The sequence below is a fragment of the Amblyomma mixtum genome, chromosome 2, assembly GCF_055824585.1.
Source record: "Amblyomma mixtum isolate Tamu chromosome 2, ASM5582458v1, whole genome shotgun sequence".
NCBI lineage: Eukaryota > Metazoa > Arthropoda > Arachnida > Ixodida > Ixodidae > Amblyomma > Amblyomma mixtum.
The window spans coordinates 284,569,209-284,586,505 of record NC_143013.1 but is presented as its reverse complement, the minus strand read 5'-3'; the positions used below and the strand labels follow the sequence as shown (position 1 = coordinate 284,586,505).

Below are 17,297 nucleotides of genomic sequence, written 5' to 3'. Positions count from 1 at the left end.
GATAAAAAAAAGGAGGTTAAAGATGTCTCCTGTATTCTCTCCTCTCTTTTTTTGACTTGATTTGCTCATATCTCCTATGCTTGGCCTTAATGCCAACGTGGGCACACGCCATTCGACGGAAAGAAAACACCAAAGATAACGCAACACACGATATAAACGTCAACAGCTAAATGTCTCCATGTCATAGAAAAACTGAAGTGTTATGATGACAGTAAATGGCAAATGCGAAACAAATGACTCGTAAACCACACTCTTGAATTTCCCGCTTCTATTGTACGTCACAGTGACGTCAAAGTCGGAGGACGCGCCGCAATCCAATCCAAGCGGCAGAATCCAGCAGCTTCCAAGTGTAATGAAAGCGCAAGCCTGCCCCGCCGCAAGCGACGCAAGGCCAGCGAGTCAAGGCAGGGAGGAGGCGAGTGCGGCGGGCGTGTTCCCTGCGAGAGTGTGATCGAAAAGAGAAGCTGAGGAACGTCGCGTTGTCGCGGCGTTGTCCCCTCTGTATCTTCAGTTCGGGCCAGTTCGGGCCGCGTCGTCCCTGCCAACGTGCTCAGAGTTCCGGTGAGCGTCGCTGATACCACGTCGCTGCGATGAGCGACTCGCAGCCGTTGGCCGCGTGCCTTGAAGAATGGGACCAGCTCGAGAAGGAATATTGCGATTTGGAGGTGAGTTTGGTGAACAGCTTGCGCCACTCCTTTATCATTTTGCGAGGTTGTCTATTTGCTAACATTCTAGTGCGTGGTTCAGTTTTAACAGTGCCGAGGCTGGCAGCTGTTATGCAGCGTTCATTGCTCTTCCTGCGCTGTTTTTGGAGAAACGCCTCATTGTCAGTCGTTGGATAAAAGCAGTATCGTTGCTGCTGGTAGAAAAATTTCTTCGTTCATGAATGTGGGCGGTTTTTGGGCTTTACTTGCACGCGTCCGTTCTTCGGAAGCCGTTGCATTCCTACAGACCTGTGGCTAGTCGACCGTGCACTTCAAATCGTTGCCCTTTAGGACTTGTAAGGGCTTCGACCTGTGGGCACTTTGGCGCGTGCAGCCAACGCCACCTAAGATACACGAAGGATTTCAGTTGTTTGCTGTTAGTACGTAGACATGTGAATGTCTCAATATCCGTTAGCTTGCACGCACTAAACTTTTTTTTTTAGCTAGCCTGGGTAATCCTGGGAAAACTTGGGTAATTTCTAGCCTGTTGACTGCATTACTTGCTTTGCCAGCGCGAGGGATGCTCGCTATCGTGCCAAAAAGTCCCTGCAGATGTATTTTTTTTTCTGCGTGAGAAAGAAAACAAACCATGCGTGCTTTCTGCGGCGAATTGGCTGCTTCGACCGCTTCAGCTTCAGGCGCGCCGGCGATTAAGTCAAGGTCGAACGGCGCGACAACCACTACTTCGCGTGTTTTCCTGCCCGTTGGCGATCTCGATCATCGTTCCACTGGCGCCGTCAAAAGACGAAATCTGCCCCACGTTTTTTCCCACGCGATTTTCCCGGGGGTCGTTGTGGGCAGCTGAGTAACGGCGTGTACTACGCACCCTTGTGCCTATCCTCATCTCTGGTCAATTTACAACCTTTGGTTTCCGTCGAGCGGAATGATTTTTCGTACATGATTCAGCCCGTGCGTACTTGAGCGGGAAGAGCGCGATGACGGAGTGAGAGGGCGGCCCTGTGCCTAAGAAAAAAAAAAAAGGCGCGTGCACAGGGACATTACCGTCGCCTTTGTCGATGGGGTTTCCTGTGCGTAGAGATCGGCGTACAGGGAAAGCACGACAGGTGGCGAGGAGCGAGCGGGCCGAAAGTCGTTCTCCGCATTTAAGTGCGATTGAAATCGTGCCGTTCGAAGTGGAGGCATAGTGCGCTTTGACTTACTTCCTCGTCAGCGTGGTTGGCTGCTCAAGCGCGGTTTAGCGTAGCGCGTACGAAGAGTGCGTGAACGCTGTTTTAACTTGAGGGCCTTGAATGCTGCCTTGTTGACTGCGATTGTCGTGGAAGAAGAAAGTGAAGAAAACATTTGTGCTTTGAAAGGCAGGAGGGGGAGAGCTAAAAAAACAGACGGAATCTTATTGTTTACGAGTGGAGAGCGCCCGCTGATACTGCGAACGTTGAAGCGCTGTCGCTGCGGCTGAAGAATATTCTGGGCGCGCCTACTGCTATCGCTTGTCGCCGGGCCTCTGCCGACTGCGGATCTGGACCTCTTCAGACTTAGCGACATGGGCATAAGCGCCCTGTCTCGGCAGATAGGAGCGGTAGTCGACAAGGTTCGCGCTGCTATTGATTGTGGCCTTTTGAATATAGCAACTCACTCTCTGTCAGTCCTTGTCAGTCCTTATCAGTGACTTGGTTGCAGACCTCACAAGGAGATAGGGCAGACAGCCTGCATTTGGGATTTCCACCTGTGGATGATTTCTGTCGCTGGTGTGCTAGAGGCTGACAGTCATTTCCTGCTGTCCATCAAAAGGAACTAAGTGTGGATGTTGTTTTGCTGCATTTGAACTGGCAGTGAGCAGTAATTTTTACTCAACAGTTAATGCTGCACGCATACCAGGAAGCATACGGGGTTATGTATGGCAGAATTAAACAGTTTATTCTGTTCTTGATAGTAATAATGTGGCCTGTTAACCCAGCGAAATGTAAGGAATGCATAGTTGGGGTACAAGCAGCGGTGTGAAAACTTCATTGCTGAAGGCTGCCCCATGACACTGCTCTTATGTCGTGTTTTCATGGAGTTCCACTTTAGAGCATGAAACCTGCCACAAATAAACTGCACTTGATGTGGGGCTTCAGATCACTGTCATGTTTTCAAGAAGGAATTTTGCTCTTTTAAAAACATCTACACTTGCTCTCATGCTTTGTGATTTCAGTGTTCCTAATTTATAGCATTCTCTTCCATTGGGGCAGTGTCGGAATGTGCTATAAATTAAATAAGTGACTTAACCTTGCTCATAGCGTCCTTTCTAATCATTGAAATATCTATGGGGAATGTTGCCACAGTAGCCGATTGTCCAGTTGAGCTGAGCATGATTAGAACACTTGTCATTGGTTACTATGTATTTTTCTGATGCAAGCATTAGGAAATCCTCATTTCCAGCTTGTATGCCACAACTTGCAATGCAAGTGACTTTTAATTGTTCCAGTTTTGGTGATGCAAATATATATCAATTGCTAGGGAAGTCAAGACTGAAATTTTGATCTCAAAGGCAGTGTGCAAAAGTTTGCCAAGTCCCTGTGTTAGTGTGCATGCTGGATTTAGTTAGAGCTAGAATATTTTTCAGAGTGAAAGCTGTACTTCACGACCAGAGCTGTAAAAGCTGGGCCATCGCTGGAGCCTTGACCTTTACCTTGAATAAATAAATAATATAAATATTGCCGCGACTGGGATTTGAACCTGCGGTGGTGCGAAAAGTTAGCTTCGCTAGCCACGACACGAGAGCACTGTGGTACTGCGGGTGCCAATCACGCCTCGTGTTAAACTGCAACACATTCTTGCACTGTGAATTGCATGCCGGCGTCAACTTCCATCTGCGGCGTGAACAGATCCGGGATGTTAACCTGAGTCTATATCGTCACCAGATGAGCTGACAACACAGCAAGGCAAAACCATAAGCCAACCAAGCTAAACACATGCTTTTGCATGTGTGTTAAGTTTAACTGTGTTAAAACCCAACCATTTTTTTGAATATTTCCTTGCTTATGACTATTTGCTTAGGAACCATCACGTTGCACTTACGTATGGTAAAAACGCATTGGATTCGCTTTTATTTTATTTTTTTAGGTTTCAGTGAGTAAATATCTTCAGTCGCAGATGACGTAGCTGCAGATTAGGGCCACGGAAATAAAAATGCATGTGGACTCTGCTTTACGTATCACTCCGCCGGCTACTGGCTGAAAGGCACTTAACACGTTGGTTGACTCCTCCTACTTGCGGAGGTGAGTTAAAGAAAGAAAGGCTGGTGCCAGGACATTTAATCCAATTTAATGCGGAAAACGGCCGCACAGGACAATAATTTGAAGTTTTACGAATGCTTGAAGCATGTAGATAGAGTTCCCGCGATAAAAAAACCAGCTCAGAATCCTCTTTACTGCGCCTTTAACTAGGGCGGAATCCTTGGGATCAAAGTGAATACACATGTGCTACTTAATTTCTATCTTTTTTTCATGTAATAACTTTGACAGGAAATGCGAGTACTATAATGTGGTTTCTTTTGTGTTAATACGGTAATAATGGCCTTGTATGTAAGCCGCAACCATTTGTCACTTAAGTGAATTCCATTTAGTGTAGCATTCACTTTTTAATGCCTCATTTACTACTGCTCTGAGAACAGCGCATGCACCTGCCGGTTTCTGCGATTTCAATAGCCAATTATTCTTGGACAAAGACATGCTTAACAAGGGGAGAGATGTACAATGCAAAAATGGAGGCACTTTCTGCTGTTGAAAGCAGTTCTAGGGAGCAGGCATTATTTGGAGCCTGGTTGCTGCATTTTTTTTCTTTTTCGATGTAACTTGGTGTCTGCCACAAGGAATGCACACTGTGCACCGTCTGAGTGGCCCGTTTGAGAGTTGCATACTTAATTGAACTTCCCTGTTAACCATCTGATATCTCCTGCAAAGCTGACTAATATTACTCCGTAGTTTTATTTTGATGTTTATAACTTCAGTAGCTTGTTCTTCGGCAATGTCTTGCTTTCTTTAGCAACTAAATTGTTGATTTCGGGTTGGGGGGGGGGGGGGGGGTTAGTTAGTTGTTATGGCAGCTCCCATGCCCTGTTGATGGCGGCCAATGGATACTGCAGAAAAATGTGATTGCGAGGATACAATTACTTTGTGAACAACTACAAGGACCTTGCCAAATAGAGGTATGTGGGCATGGAGCTAGAAGATTGCTCTGAATCAGTGGTTCAGTACTTATTTTGAGAGCAGGGAATCATGAGGCGATGGTGCCTCAGACTAGCATAATTCTATTATGAGTGAGCAGCTCAGTTGTAACAATAATTCCTTGTTCTGGGAGAGGTTCTGCGAGTAAATATTCAGAAAAAGATTAATAAATTTTCATTGTTTACACTTTCTTTGTGTCGGTTTACTCCTCATGGTGGCTCAGTTGCTTTGGCGTTCAGCTGCTGATCCCTAGGTCACGGGTTTGATCCCAACCACGACGGCTGTATTTCGATAGAGGTAAAATACAAAAACACATGTGCTGTGCGATGTCAGCGCACATTAATGAGCCCCAGGTGGTTCATTACAGCATGCCTCATAGCCAGTGTGTTGCTTTGGGGCACTAAACCCCACAATTCGAAATTCTGTGAGTCGCTCTGGTCTGCCTTCATAAAGTCTGAAAGTAGCTCAAACATCCTCCAAGGAATACAGCTGACACCATTGTATGAAATGTCTTATTTTTTTCTTCCCCGGTGGTTAGTTTGCACACTATAGCATTGTTCGGAGTAGCACAGTGGATGTGATGCGAATGGGGTTGTGTTTTTCTTCTCCTGGGCTTTGCAGAAGGCGTACCGTCAGTACATGGTGCTGACTGGGGAAACGCAGCGGTCCCAGGAAGACTGCCTCAAGGCTCTGCGGCACCACCGCTACCGGTCGGCTCAGATCCTCGAGTCACTCTCCAAGCTGAAGCCAAGCAGCGACGATGAGAAGGTGCAGAAGGAGCAGCTGCTGCAGAAGCTGGAAGCCAAGCGGCTGCACCTCGATGACATAGCGCAGGACCTGCCACATTCCAATGGGTCAGTTCTCAAGTCTCTCCTGTGATGTTCACCTTTGGTACGGTTTGAGGCAGCCAGATTAATTTCTTTTTATTGCGAAAGCAATACTAGTTGCACTTTCAGCCCGTCGCGTAGCGAGGCCGGTAGCTACCATATTAGCATATTGGATTGGATTGGATTGTATAACCGATGCATCACCACAAGTCTAACCACAAGCACCACCACCAGCTACACTACCAGCTGAACCATGGCGTAGCTACGGATATTGCTTTCGCAATTACCGGGCTTAATTCAGCCCGTCGCGTAGTGAGGCCGGTAGCTACCATATTAGCATATTGGATTGGATTGGATTGTATAACCGATGCATCACCACAAGTCTAACCACAAGCACCACCACCAGCTACACTACCAGCTGAACCATGGCGTAGTTACGGATATTGCTTTCGCAATTACCAGGCTTAACCAAGCTAAGCCACAGCCATTTTTTTTTTGGTCACTGAGCGTAAACACTGCAGAAATTATGTCTGGGTATTGGTTTTTCAGTACTTTAGCAGTAGTTTAGTTTAGCTTAGCAGTCACGTTGACATAGCTACAAAAAAAAAAACAAGCTGAGATTCCAGAGTGGCTGGCGCTTGTGTAAGAGCAGCCATTCTAAAATAAAAAAATTAAAACCCGAGCACTTCGTAACTGCTGCTTCTGTAGTTTTACTTTGAGTGCTTGGAAATTGAATGTTGGTGTATTTTGGGCAGCGTGGAAACTTTATTTCAGATTTGTTTGCACCTCTAAATCTAGGATTTTTTGGTGCGAAATTTCTGGTTGCTTTTGTGCTCAATTTTTTTCTTCTTTCTTTTTTGCAGCCTCTACTTGCAGATTGTGCTTGGGAGTGTCAACCTTTTTCTCAGGGATGCAGAGAAGTGAGTAACTTTGTTTTGTTCACTTTCCAGTTGAACCCTGGTGTGGGCACTGGTGCACATTAGTGCTTACCCGGTGTGTACATATCTTATACCAGGTACCGGTACAAAGACGAGTACGAGAGGTTCAAGCTGAAAGTCACCATGTGCATCCTGGTTATGTCCATCTTGTGCATAACCATGAACTACAGGTGAGTAATGAGTAAAACAGTACTGCAGAAGCTTGCTGCCAGTACAGAGTTTCACTTCTAGTGTTAAAGTTGTGGCTTTTTACATGCATTGCATGGCCGCTGACATTGTTAGCAGTCGTGTTTGTTGAAAACGTTTCGGAAGGAGTCCTTTCTTTTGTGGTTACCGCTTCTTGTGTTTGTCTGACGAAAAGTTTCTGGAGTTCAGTTACAGGCAGCATCCTCAAAGGACTGACCCTAACATTTAACTAACAGTGTACTATCCGTGGCACACTTGCAGGGAGATTTTTCGGCATGAACGTACTCAGAGCAGAGGGGGAGAATGGAGCTCAGTGCTGTCATTTAAGTTTTATCTCCTTATATGTTTGCTCACACTAATTATTTACTACGAATACCACAGCTAGCCTGATTGATTACTGGTGCTCGAATTTGTGTCTAATGTTGTTTTGTCCCTTCGTGCGTTGATGTCAATGGGTCACAAAGGATAACCCACTCCAACCTTTTGCAGAGTCAATGATGCCATTCTACATTTCCTACTGGTGTGGTACTACTGCACGCTCACGATACGGGAGAGTATTCTGGCAGTCAATGGCTCAAAGTAAGTTGATGCAGATTTGTTGCTTTATACTTGCATACTTGTCGAAAAAATGATTTGCCCATTGTTTCTTGTTTTATTTCAAACAGCAGGTATCTCGGGCAGCAAGTCATTTGTATTTGCGATTTTGAGCATTCAGTGATAGCTCGGTCGTAATGATTCATTTTCTGGTTGCAGGATAAAAGGTTGGTGGAGGTTGCATCACTTCATCACGACTGCGCAGGCTGGAATCATCATTGTGTGGTAAGATGCACATGGCCAGCTTTTTATTTAAATACATCTGTGCTTTGGATAGTGAAAATTCTCTAAATGTCATGTAAATATTTACGCTAGGTGTCTGCAAATGCCATGTTCTTTGATACCTTGCGTTTGGGTTGCATTTCTGTTCTCAAGTGACTGATGGTATATGCATACGCAACTTTCTTTTAATGAACGCTGAATTTTAGCTTGAGGAAAAGGGACTTACTGCATTTTTTTTTCCGTAAATTCTCATAAGCGTCATTAAAGCTTCTATGCAAAAGTATTTCTTGATCGCACCTACAGTACTGAGGCGTAAAGTGGAAACATATGGGGACAATACAAAGAACAAAGCTAGCAATGCCTTTAACGCTGTTGCTCGTTGCAGGCCAGATGGTGTCATATATGGCATGTTCCGAAGACAGTTCACGTGGTACGTCTGCTTCATTAGTAAGTAAATCTTTCGTTTCATTCATTGCGGGGTATTATTTGAATGGTTGAAGGCTGACGGGCTATTACAGTTTAGGCCGCAGTGGGATGGTAGTATGTGGAAGTGTGAATCGAGGCAAGGGAAACAGCTGTAGCATTGACCACAGCATGTCTTGTTGAGCATGTGTTTCCAAATCAGCAGTGTGTACATTATCTGTTGGGAAATGTGGATGTGCTTTTATAATGTTAGTATTGTGCCATAAAGAGTAGGGTTGATGTTTAGAGGAATTGCCTTGGGAAGTCAGCAGCACTAAAGTGCCTGAAGTGTTTGTTTTAATGTGCTGGCAAAAGGAACCTGTTGCTAGAGGCCACTTGTGGCATTGGCTTGCGACATGGTGACATAAGTTTGTGTTGAGCTTTTGTAACAGTAATGGGACATTTGTGCACCCTTTGTTTGCCACCATGCTACAGTTTATTTCGCTAGTTTCGATAGTCTGGAGATTGATGCAGTAGTATTCATCACTTAGCCTTGCTTACACCCTTTGCTTGCCACCATGCTACAGTTTATTTCGCTAGTTTAGATAGTCTGGAGATTGATGCAGTAGTATTCATCACTTAGCCTTGCTTACACCCTTTGTTTGCCACCATGCTACAGTTTATTTCGCTAGTTTCGATAGTCTGGAGATTGATGCAGTAGTATTCATCACTTAGCCTTGCTTAAACCCTTTGTTTGCCACCATGCCGCAGTTTATTTCGCTAGTTTCGATAGTCTGGAGATTGATGCAGTAGTATTCATCACTTAGCCTTGCTTACACCCTTTGTTTGCCACCATGCTACAGTTTATTTCGCTAGTTTAGATAGTCTGGAGATTGATGCAGTAGTATTCATCACTTAGCCTTGCTTAAACCCTTTGTTTGCCACCATGCTGCAGTTTATTTCGCTAGTTTAGATAGTCTGGAGATTGATGCGGTAGTATCATCACTTAGCCTTGCTTAAACCCTTTGTTTGCCACCATGCTGCAGTTTATTTCGCTAGTTTAGATAGTCTGGAGATTGATGCAGTAGTATTCATCACTTAGCCTTGCTTACACCCTTTGTTTGCCACCATGCTACGGTTTATTTCGCTAGTTTAGATAGTCTGGAGATTGATGCAGTAGTATCATCACTTAGCCTTGCTTACACCCTTTGTTTGCCACCATGCTGCAGTTTATTTCGCTAGTTTTGATAGTCTGGAGATTGATGCAGTAGTATTCATCACTTAGCCTTGCTTACACCCTTTGTTTGCCACCATGCTGCAGTTTATTTCGCTAGTTTAGATAGTCTGGAGATTGATGCAGTAGTATTCATCACTTAGCCTTGCTTACACCCTTTGTTTGCCACCATGCTGCAGTTTATTTCGCTAGTTTAGATAGTCTGGAGATTGATGCAGTAGTATTCATCACTTAGCCTTGCTTACACAGCCGCAGCATTCCGAGAAGGTGGACAGGAGCTAAGTTTTGGTGCCTGACTTCCTTCATATTGCCAGCGGCCAACATTGAAATATGTGCATACTCCGTGTGCAGGTATAATTCAGTTCTGGCAGTTCTATTACCAACAAGGATGCCTGTACAGACTTCGAGCCCTGGGTGAAAGCCACAACATGGACATCACAATCAGTGAGTGCGCTTTTTTTTTTCGTTCTCATTTTTCATTGTGTTCAGTGAAGGCAAGGGGTACGAGCGCATATAAACGCTTCCGAAGCAAAAGTAATTTCTGTAATTCAATATGAAAATGGAATTTCTGTAATTCACTATGCAAATGGGGCTTCTTGGAATGAATTGCAATGAAAAATGGACTCGTCTTTGTATTTCAGCCGGTGAAAGCACTGAATAATAGTATAACATGCTCACTTTTCTCTGACTGCTTTTATTCTTTTATGAATGGTTTAGCAATGTTAATTGTGGCCTATGAGAAGGCACTAATTAATTTTTAGATGCATTTTCTCTTTGTGCTACTGCAGAATTTTGTATAAGATGGTACTAGGGTCTGCATAAAACTTGTTTGGTATATTCTTTATGACACAACTGCAGCTCAAAGACGATGCTACTGAACACATGTACAGGTGCCGTCAAAAGTAAATGGAAGGCAATATTAAAGAAAAAATTTAATCATTACCCCCCCCCCCATTTCATGCATCCTTGAATACATGTGTTCAGCATAATTGTGATTTTGTGAATTGCGCCGTGCACCAACAAACATGGACCATTATGCTTTAGATTTAAAGAAATTAAATTTTTTTGACAAAGTCGCCTTCCATTTACTTTTGATGGCACCTGTACACGGTATTCCTGTCAGCATATGGCCCGCCGCGGTGGCTCAGTGGTTAAGGCACTCGGCTGCTGACCCGAAAAACGCGGGTTCGATCGTGGCCAGAGCGGTCGAGTTTCGTTGGAGGCGAAATTCTAGAGGCCAGTGTACTGAGCAATGTCAGCACATGTGAAAGAACCCCAGGTGGTGAAAACTTCCGCAGCCCTTCACTATGGCGTCCCTCATAGCCTGAGTAGCTTCGGGACGTTAAACCCCCATAAACCAAGCCTTTTTGCACAGCGCAGCTTTTTTTTAAGGTTGAACGATGCTTCAGCTGGCTTGTCAGAAGTGCTACTCTTTGCAGTGTACTTATCATGTCACCTGCTACATGTAATAACGCCATGGTATGTTGCAGTGTGGGCTGTACAGCAGTGTGGGGGGACAAGTCATTTCACGATGCTCAGTCTTTCTGGTTTTATAACATTAACAAAGGCAATGCAAAGTGACGACGACGAGATACTTATCTTATTCCAGCTTTGTCCCTCATGCTGCATATTTGTTTTCTGTCTTGTCTGTTGTGGGATGTGCAGAATGTAAATAGCGAGATGATTCATATTCTTTACCTACCTCTTTCGCAGATGGATTTCGGTCATGGATGTGGCGTGGACTCTCATTCCTCCTTCCATTCTTGTACTTTGCCTATGTGAGTGCTTTCTCGCACTTTTTTTTGCCAGTTTATAGATATCGCATAAAAAAATTATTGCAGCCCTTTTAAATGCATTGCAGTGTGGTACCGCTGTATTAACACCATACCACGTGCTGTGGTTGGTGCTGGGCATTGCAAACCCTTTTCAGTCCAAGGGAGGCAGGCGCTTAAGGTTCAACTAAAGAGGTTTTAGAATTCTTTGAGCTTAAAGGAACGCTAGGGAGGACTCCATCCAATTTTTTCTCAGTAAAAATTGATTCATTGGCCTTTCTGGCTATTCTGATATTTGTACAGCTGCCAAAAACTCATTTATCACCAAGTAAATTAGATTTAAAAAATTTTTAAAGGTCATTGTGATTCTCCCTAAGTTGATCTGTTCGCATCGGCTTTGCAGGTTCGAGTCACGGTCGAGGCAATGTTTATTTTTATTTATTTACGGTTTGGCTCAGTTACACCGACAGTGGTGACGCGGCTTAATCCACCGGCGAGCGCTTAAGAGCTGCATTCTTAAAACCTTGCCGCGAGTTCACTAGTGGCGTCCTTACCAAAAAGGACAGGTTCCCACTGTTCTGAAGTTAATGATGGTGTAGCGTAGCCTGCGCGAACCGCACCCAAAAACGGGCGTGGATGCACGCATTTTACAAGCGAAGTCGGCTGGTGATGGCAGCACCTGTATTTCGTTTTTTGGTCTTTGGTAGCTTATAAAATGTTGTCAGTGAGAGTGGTCTCTTTGTGGTTAAAACTCAGTGCCCTATAGATACATGCCAACTGTTATTTGTCCTCGATGTCTTTAAAGGGGTTGAATTTGCAAAACTTGTGGGTAAAGTGTGTAAATTTTTTTTTTCTGCTATGATTTGGAATGGTGTCGTAATCGTCCACTTGTACAGCACCGGGTTGGGGGGTGCTTGATGACTTGATATGCGGTGGCAATACTTTTCATACACAAACGCTTGCTTTGACGGAAGAAACCGTCACCAAAGGCAAAGCCCGCGAAACGTTCTTTGGTGCCATCTGAAGATGTACAGAGGGTTGGGGGTTAAGGCAGTGGGAATTTGAGATCTTGGTCTCCTTGACATTATCACTAAGCTTTCCCGCACTTTGACACTCTGAGAAGCATAAACTTTAATCGGCGATCACATCACCATTTGAAATGATAGCGCGAAAGAATTTGGCCTGCTTTGCCTACAGGCTTCGTACATTCAAACAGTTGTTGAATTTCGTGGAATTCACAAAGATAGGTGTAGCTTCTTTTTAAAAAATCTGTTTTTCGGAAGTGTCGCTGTGTGGGTGTTTTGTTAATATGATAGCATCAGAAGCCTCATAAGGAAAAAAAACTGTCGATCACAAAATTCGTTCATTGGCTAGAGGGAAGTGCTGTTGCCAGTTTGGTAGTGATTATACGTTTAGGTGGATCCTCATTGCATTCGTGATGCCACCTCCAGATGCCTTAGGGAAAACTTCTGACTGCCGGACCTGAAGAAATGTGTAGTGTGAAGACAGACGTGTAGGGGTCCGCAGACACAACCGTGAAAGACTGACGCAAAACTCGGTGTAAAGGCACCAACAGCTGTCGCAATGCCTACACATAATGGTTAATAGTTAGGTGTTCCTGTGAATGTTGTATGTGGTTCTTTTATTTGTCGGAGATTTTTTTTTTTTTTTTCCCTGGCTTCTTGTGCCGTGCTGTGCTTTTAAAAAGAAAATGCCAGTGAATACATTCCTGTTGCACCCACACTAATTTTCTTGAAATGTTTGAACCATTTCCTCACAGATGTTCCAGTTATACAATGCTTACACATTGTATCACCTCAGTCTTCTTCCTGAGTGCAATGAGTGGCAGGTAAGCTTTTCTCTGCCCTTTCTTTTTATATACACGGATGCGCATATTTATTTCCTGCTTTCATATGGACTACTACTTATGGGTGCCTGCTCTCATTGAACAAAAGCAGTCTTGTAGGCTGTGCTTTGATCACGAATGTGGCACTCGCCATTTTTTTTTGTTTGTTTGCTGTCAACTTGCATAATTTTAACATATTTCAGATGAATTGCCAGTTTGAATTATTAAAAGTATGTGCTAAGGGGTGTTGTGTTCAGAATTTGCAGCAAATTGATCCTTTGTTTACTTCGAACATCTCGGAATGGAACTCCGGGCTTGCACTTGTGAGAAGGCATTGTGTAAATCAGCTGATGTTACAGTAGCAAGATGCACTACATAAATCGGTCAGGCTTCTCTTTTTCCTAGGTAACCAATCCTTGAACTGAGGTGCATCTTGCACTTGAGCCGTGCTCTGGCACGGTCCTTGAACATTATTGTGGTCATCAGCACTACCGTGCTCATAACATGCACACTAAACTGCATTGCAAACGCTAAAACTTGCATCAGTCAGTGAGGGGGCCAAGGTCACAAGGTTTTACATTTTTAGAATGGCGCCTGACGGCTCGAGGCGTGTGTGCTGGGTAAATATGGTATCAATGACAGCACAATGGGACCACTCATAAAGACCTTGATTTCCTTTTAAACAGCTGTGTAAATTCTCCTGAAGATTAGGTGATGCTAGAAGTTGTCTCCACGTTGCTGTGGAGCTGTAGTGAGACCAGTAATGTGTATGTATCATTTTGCATTCCTTGGCAATGGGTCTTTTTGGTCTTCCTGAGCCATCTGTTTTGAATAGAAGTGTGACCACTGCTGTTGTGATCAATAATAGAGAGTTTTAGTATAGCGTACGTAAACATACGCAAAGGCATAGCGTACGCTATAAAATAGCGTCAGTCGTACTGCGCATGCGCCAAATGCTATTTCAAACCGATGTCTTACGTACGTTCGCGTTACGTACGCTATTTTTCGAATTTAGCGTGCGTGCTCTTGCTTACACCAGGAAAAATAGCGTTGCCAACACGGCAGCGCCCACGTCGCCCGCTTCGGAGAGAAAATGTCATGTTATTGGGTTTTTAGGCACATTCATTGCCCTTAAATGGAGCGTGTGATAATCGCTCTGCCTCCTCTCGCCGACAGCAGAATGAATGGGTGATAAACTTGCCCTAATTTTGATTCTGTGCAATGATTCCGTCCCTAACCCTATCAAAACACCGCCAACTGTGGATTGGCTTGATTTGGATTTTTATGCCAAGGTAGTCATAGCCTTGCCAAAAGAAGCCGTTTCGGCTGTAGGGCATTAGGGCAGTAGGGGTCCGAAAGAATGCTAGTACGTACCGTGACGTTCTTAAAAAACCTTACTCGGTTCGGTTACCTAAAAAAAATTTTAAAAAAGCTAGGCCCTGCCTCGACTGCGCAGTGCGTGACACACCGCAACCGGCTATGTACGTGATACGACTTGGATCGGCTTGGCCTATGCCTTGGCTAAGCGCGAAAAATATGACACGAAATATTTTCACATTATAACACCAGATGGCGCCACTGCGGCCTTAGCTATCGTTGCGTTCGGGCGGTTGTATGGTAAACTAAAAGTGCTCTTGCGATTTCCATAGTAACCTCCCGCTAAATGCTTGCGTATAGCGTACGTAAGCGCTCATACGCTTAATGATGATAGACGTGGCAGTGTGAGACAGAGGACTTCTGTACTAATGGATTGAGATGCAGCAGGCTGGCATGGTAATAACACAGCTATCGCCTGGCACATAGCAAAGTGATGAGATGAAAAGGCACGGATGTGAATATTTTTTTTGTGTGTGTGTTCATGGCCTCTTGATCAGTGCTGACACAACACTTTGCAACCATTTTTCTTCTCCTTGCATGGGCGACAGGTGTTTGTGTCAGCTGCGATCTTCTTCATCCTCTTCTTGGGCAACATCTCGACCACTTCGCTCGTGATCTTCCACAAGCTCAGTGGCCGCACAGTCATCCGTCGGATACAGAAGAAGAAAAGCCACGACCACATTGAGTAGGGTCACGTTCGTCTGAGCACTGCATTTCGAGCCGTGCTGCGGTCTTTGTCATAGACGCCGCTTGCACATGTTTTGCCATCGGTCTGTCAAAGTGTGCGAGTGTGTGGGCGGTGAGGGAAAATGCAACCACCCTAGTCAGACTGCTCCCAGGCGGAGAGGCAGCCCTAGGATTTGCTCTTTATATGGTGTTCTTGGATTTGTTGTGCCTGGCATTGACCGGACAGTGTAACATGTCTCGTAGTGCTCTCATGATCCATTTTACTTTTTTTTTTATTTCAGCTCTCGGTGTGTTGGCACGATCTCCGCATATATGCATCTTGTGAAGTGTGTGTGTGTTGTTGTAACATGTTGTTGTTAGGAGGTCTCTCTGAATTTGTCTCGGAGTAGGCCCTCATTTTCGATTTCCCTGTTCACCTTCACTTTTAACTTTGTGTGTTTGTAGGAAGTTCCCTGTGTCTGATTGCACAGTCCTGCATGTGTCCAGTGCCCACCATTGTTACAGGAAATGCTCCTGCTGGTTATTTGTGGTTAATTCAGAATGGTTTTTCCTATTTGGGTTGGCATGAACCATACAATGGCTCTGTAGGAGAGATAGTGGGCACCAAGCAAGTGTCTGAGTATGTCACTGACAGCATGCTTTGTGTGATTGGAAAAGTGCTGTGTGCTCATATCCTGGTGTGTGGTACAAAAGGCAGTATACTTTAGTTCATCGACATAAGGTTCTTGTTACTCTGCTCCAAGCTCATGTAACATAGCAGTGGATTGGTCTTCAGTGTATGTATGTGTTGTTCTTGGATGGGGCTTACAGTGTGCATTGTTTTGGTGGAAAGCTTTCCTTTACTGTAAAGTTTAAGCTACTTCCTGTGCCATTTGTGTGTACTGCTCATGTTCATTGACTACTCGTGTACAGTCATGTATGATGGCACCGGCACAATCTTTGAAAGCCCTGTACAAAGCGTGCAGTTATTTTCTTAAGAAAGCTTTGCACACTTGTTAAATAATGCCACGATGCCTTAATTTAAGTGTTCAACCTAGGAAATGGGGTAGCAGGAAATTCCAGCCTGTAGTTACTAGCTTGTGTTGAATTGGGATCTATAAATCAAATTGCCAAAAAGCTTGTTTATTTAAATGCTTGTATGAAATGAAAGCACTTGGACAGTGAAAGTCTTTGTTTGTTTGTTTGTTTTTACACTATCCTAGTGCACAAAGTGCAGTGTATTTTGCTGTTACTAGCCGCCTTGTGTCTCGGCTCCTGTGTAGTGCCCTTACTTGTAGGGGACAGGTTTTTAACTCAGCTCATGCACTGAGCACCAGCCTAAACGTGTGCGCACATATACCCGGCTAGCCTTCTGCAGCCTCTAATATCATTCCTTTAATCTTGTTGTTTAATCTCCGTAATTCAGCACTTTTGTAAGCTTGATTCAAAAATGCATGTTTTAAACATGCAGCTTTTTGACTTAATGCTTTCGGCAGTAAGTTTTATTGGCGCGTGTCATGTGTAAGTGGACTCTGTATGACAGATTGTGCCGTTTGAAAATTTTGCGTTTTTGTACTTTAAGGATACCACGCTATTGTGTTGGTCACTTCGGATATTTTCATCTATCTTAGCAGAAGCACCTGTTTAACTGCGGCCAGAGTAATTAACGAGCAGCCACCTAAGGATTGCTTCTTATTACAAGCTGCCAGATATGTCAGTTTTGGTGTTGTCTAAGTTAGTAATTGAAAGCGTGTTCTCTAGTGTTTAATGAGTGTGGGCAAGTATGGTGAGGTCTTCAAAAACTATCTTTTGTGCTTTTTACATCAGTGATGATTAGCTAGCATGCTAATTAAAAAGCTAAGTCTAGAGCATGTGCACTTTGCCTCTCTTGCTTCTGTTTCTGTCATATTAGTAATCTTTGATGCACTGTCTTCAAAGATTTCAGTTCAGTTGTATTGAGCAGCACCTTTTAGATGCATAGTTTAGTGCTGAAAATTTGTTCCTTTGGAGCAGGATAAGGCAGAGCACTTCATTGCTTGTTAGCTGAGTATAAACTCAACAAAAGAAGTCATAACTGTGAAAAAATAAAATTCAACTGTTGCTAAGTGTTCTTGTTCAAATGGGGAAAGCAAGCTTGTTAGGGTGTGTGTGTCCATTGTTGCAAACCTTGTAAAGCAGCTGTAATGCCTTCATTTCACGTGTGTCGACAAACAGGTGTCTTGGTCTATTCCATAATCTACACTCTTGTGCCTGTTCAATGTCTCCATGTTATATTAAATGGTATTGACGATCAAAGCCATTCTTTTTTTTTTTTGTTCAAGCCTGCAGCCTACTAATTCTATCGTGATTTCTCAGCATTGGTG

At 44.1% G+C, this 17,297-nt stretch overlaps 1 protein-coding gene across 1 annotated transcript; it reads left to right on the top strand.

Annotated features, from left to right (window-relative positions):
• Positions 1-353: 353 nt before the first annotated feature.
• LOC149364314 (transmembrane protein 120A-A) lies at positions 354-17,229 on the top strand. The gene is made up of 11 exons (XM_089574254.1): positions 354-665; positions 5,492-5,724; positions 6,561-6,617; positions 6,713-6,805; positions 7,311-7,400; positions 7,575-7,640; positions 8,023-8,084; positions 9,625-9,717; positions 10,987-11,051; positions 12,826-12,894; positions 14,817-17,229. Exons 1-11 carry the CDS (start codon positions 591-593, stop codon positions 14,955-14,957), a joined length of 1,044 nt encoding a protein of 347 aa, XP_089430380.1. The 5' UTR covers positions 354-590; the 3' UTR covers positions 14,958-17,229.
• Positions 17,230-17,297: the final 68 nt, after the last annotated feature.

What these genes read in the sequence shown, in the direction of transcription:
- LOC149364314 (XM_089574254.1), top strand. Translation starts at nt 591, where the DNA reads ATGAGCGACTCGCAGCCGTTGGCCGCGTGCCTTGAAGAATGGGACCAG. An exon ending in GACCTGCCACATTCCAATGG is followed by an intron (nt 5,725 to 6,560) that starts GTCAGTTCTCAA and finishes TCTTTTTTGCAG; the next exon opens with CCTCTACTTGCAGATTGTGC. An exon ending in CATTCTTGTACTTTGCCTAT is followed by an intron (nt 11,052 to 12,825) that starts GTGAGTGCTTTC and finishes ATTTCCTCACAG; the next exon opens with ATGTTCCAGTTATACAATGC.